The sequence below is a fragment of the Crocuta crocuta genome, unplaced genomic scaffold, assembly GCF_008692635.1.
Source record: "Crocuta crocuta isolate KB4526 unplaced genomic scaffold, BGI_CrCroc_1.0 scaffold328, whole genome shotgun sequence".
Taxonomy (NCBI): Eukaryota; Metazoa; Chordata; class Mammalia; order Carnivora; family Hyaenidae; genus Crocuta; species Crocuta crocuta.
Genome location: NW_027529645.1, coordinates 818,631 through 820,374, shown reverse-complemented (window position 1 = coordinate 820,374; position 1,744 = coordinate 818,631). Strand labels below are relative to the sequence as shown.

The 1,744-nt window shown below is 48.1% G+C and overlaps 1 protein-coding gene across 1 annotated transcript in view; it reads left to right on the top strand.

Moving 5' to 3' along the window:
- The first annotated feature begins 1,518 nt into the window (after positions 1 to 1,518).
- SMC3 (structural maintenance of chromosomes 3) overlaps positions 1,519 to 1,744 on the top strand; it is a 37,242-nt gene continuing 37,016 nt past the window's right edge. Inside the window, exon 1 of the mRNA XM_077762429.1 lies at positions 1,519 to 1,655. Coding sequence (XP_077618555.1) covers positions 1,641 to 1,655 — 15 coding nt within the window. The 5' untranslated portion in view covers positions 1,519 to 1,640. The remainder of the gene's footprint in view (positions 1,656 to 1,744) is intronic.

Sequence of the window (1,744 nt, the reverse complement as noted above, 5' to 3'; positions counted from 1 at the left end):
GATAAAACCAGTGTGTTATCCCTTTCTGGGATGGTAAAAGATTGTGAACTGAAAATAGCTTAGAGATAAAGCTTTATTTTGGAATATCTTAACAATAGAGGGGCATAAGGAGGAGAATGGGAAACTATGACATCTGGGGTCTTATCAGGTGGTAACTTGACCCTTGCCCTGTACTTCATCTTCATTGTCCTTAGAGTCTTTACTGCTTCAGATACTGTACATGAGGTTAAATTTTTGTGAGAAAGTCTACAGCCTCAGAATTCTTTGAAATGTGGTCAGAAGTCTGGGCACAGCATAATAACTGGGTCCTCTCCTCAGGTCTCATTAAGCTAAAATCAAGAGGTCAGTCAGGCTGCGATTTCATTTCAGCCTCAGGACATCCATCTCTATAATTTGGGCAAATAGATTTTATGCATCCTGTTTTTAATTCTAAACATAAAGTGATTTGAATAGGAAGTAGACTCCTCACACGTTCAACATTAATATGCTTATAATCCCACAGCTAGAAATCCACAGGGTAGAGACACTAATCCCAGAGAAGTGTTTAAGAGTTTTGGGGTTTTTTAATTTGTTTGTTACACCAAGAGGTGGATAGGATCCAACTCTGCCAGCACCAAGGGGGTACTGACAAGGATGAAGTTGGTGGGCTATTAAAAACAGTTCAGTCTAGAAATAATTAGGTTTGGAACAGCTCACAGCAGCGGGAGGAGAAGCAAGGACCTACCAATTTAAGTGGCAGATAATTTTACAGTGGTCCAGAGATCCAATTTCTAACAACTGTTTTTCCACTAAGACTGACTAGATTAGAATCATCTTGGGTGCTACTAGCGTCTCTTTCAGGCTGTTTCAAAAAAAAAAAAAGAGCTTTTAATTTTAACTAAATCTTTTTTTGCAATTGTCCGAGTCGGCCTAGATTTACAGCAAATGGCATAGTAAGAGCTCCAGGGTTATTAATGATCACAGTATTAAAACAAGTTTTGCGTCAAGTTCCTTCTGGGCTGTCCCACGAGTGTGTGGTCGGGAGCCAGGAAGGGCCATTCTAAATTTACGCAAGTTCCCACGGCTAGGGAGAATGACAGAGCAGCGGGGATTCGAACACCCAAATCTCAGACGCCACCAGTTTGAGACCCTCGCAGGCAGCGCGGATGCACACTTTTAAACAGCCCGACACCACGTGGCCACCGGCAAGCTCCGCGATTGGCCCTCGGACTCTAACACTTGGCTTTGGCGCCGAACCTTTCCCCCATGGGGGCACAACCATTGGCTCCCCGCTCGGAGGGAATCCGGACCAATCTCACGATCAAGGCTTTTTCGAATGAAGCTTCAGACTAATTCTGAGGAAATGTTCAGCTGAAAATTCAACAATCAAATGAAATCCACTTAAGGGGGCCTTAGAAGGCTCCCTTTGTCAAAAGGAAAGAGAAGACGGGACCCCGGCTCCCCCTACGCTCTGTGGGGACCGCGAGTATGGCTCCGTCCAAGGCGCGGACTCCGCCTCCGCGGGCGCCGCCATTTTGTTTGGCTGGACGGGAGCGAGCGCGCTTTGGGGGGAGGGGTCTCGTAGGCGCCTCATTGGACCCCACGGCCGCGCTGTCGCTTCTCGGTGGGGAGGCTTTCTCCCCGGCGAGGGGCGCGGAATCATGTACATAAAACAGGTGAGCCCTGGGCGTCTCGCTCACCTCCTCGCGGGCCCGTGAGGACAGCTCCTTCAGGCGGGGGTGTCTCGGCTCGACTTGTGGCCTCC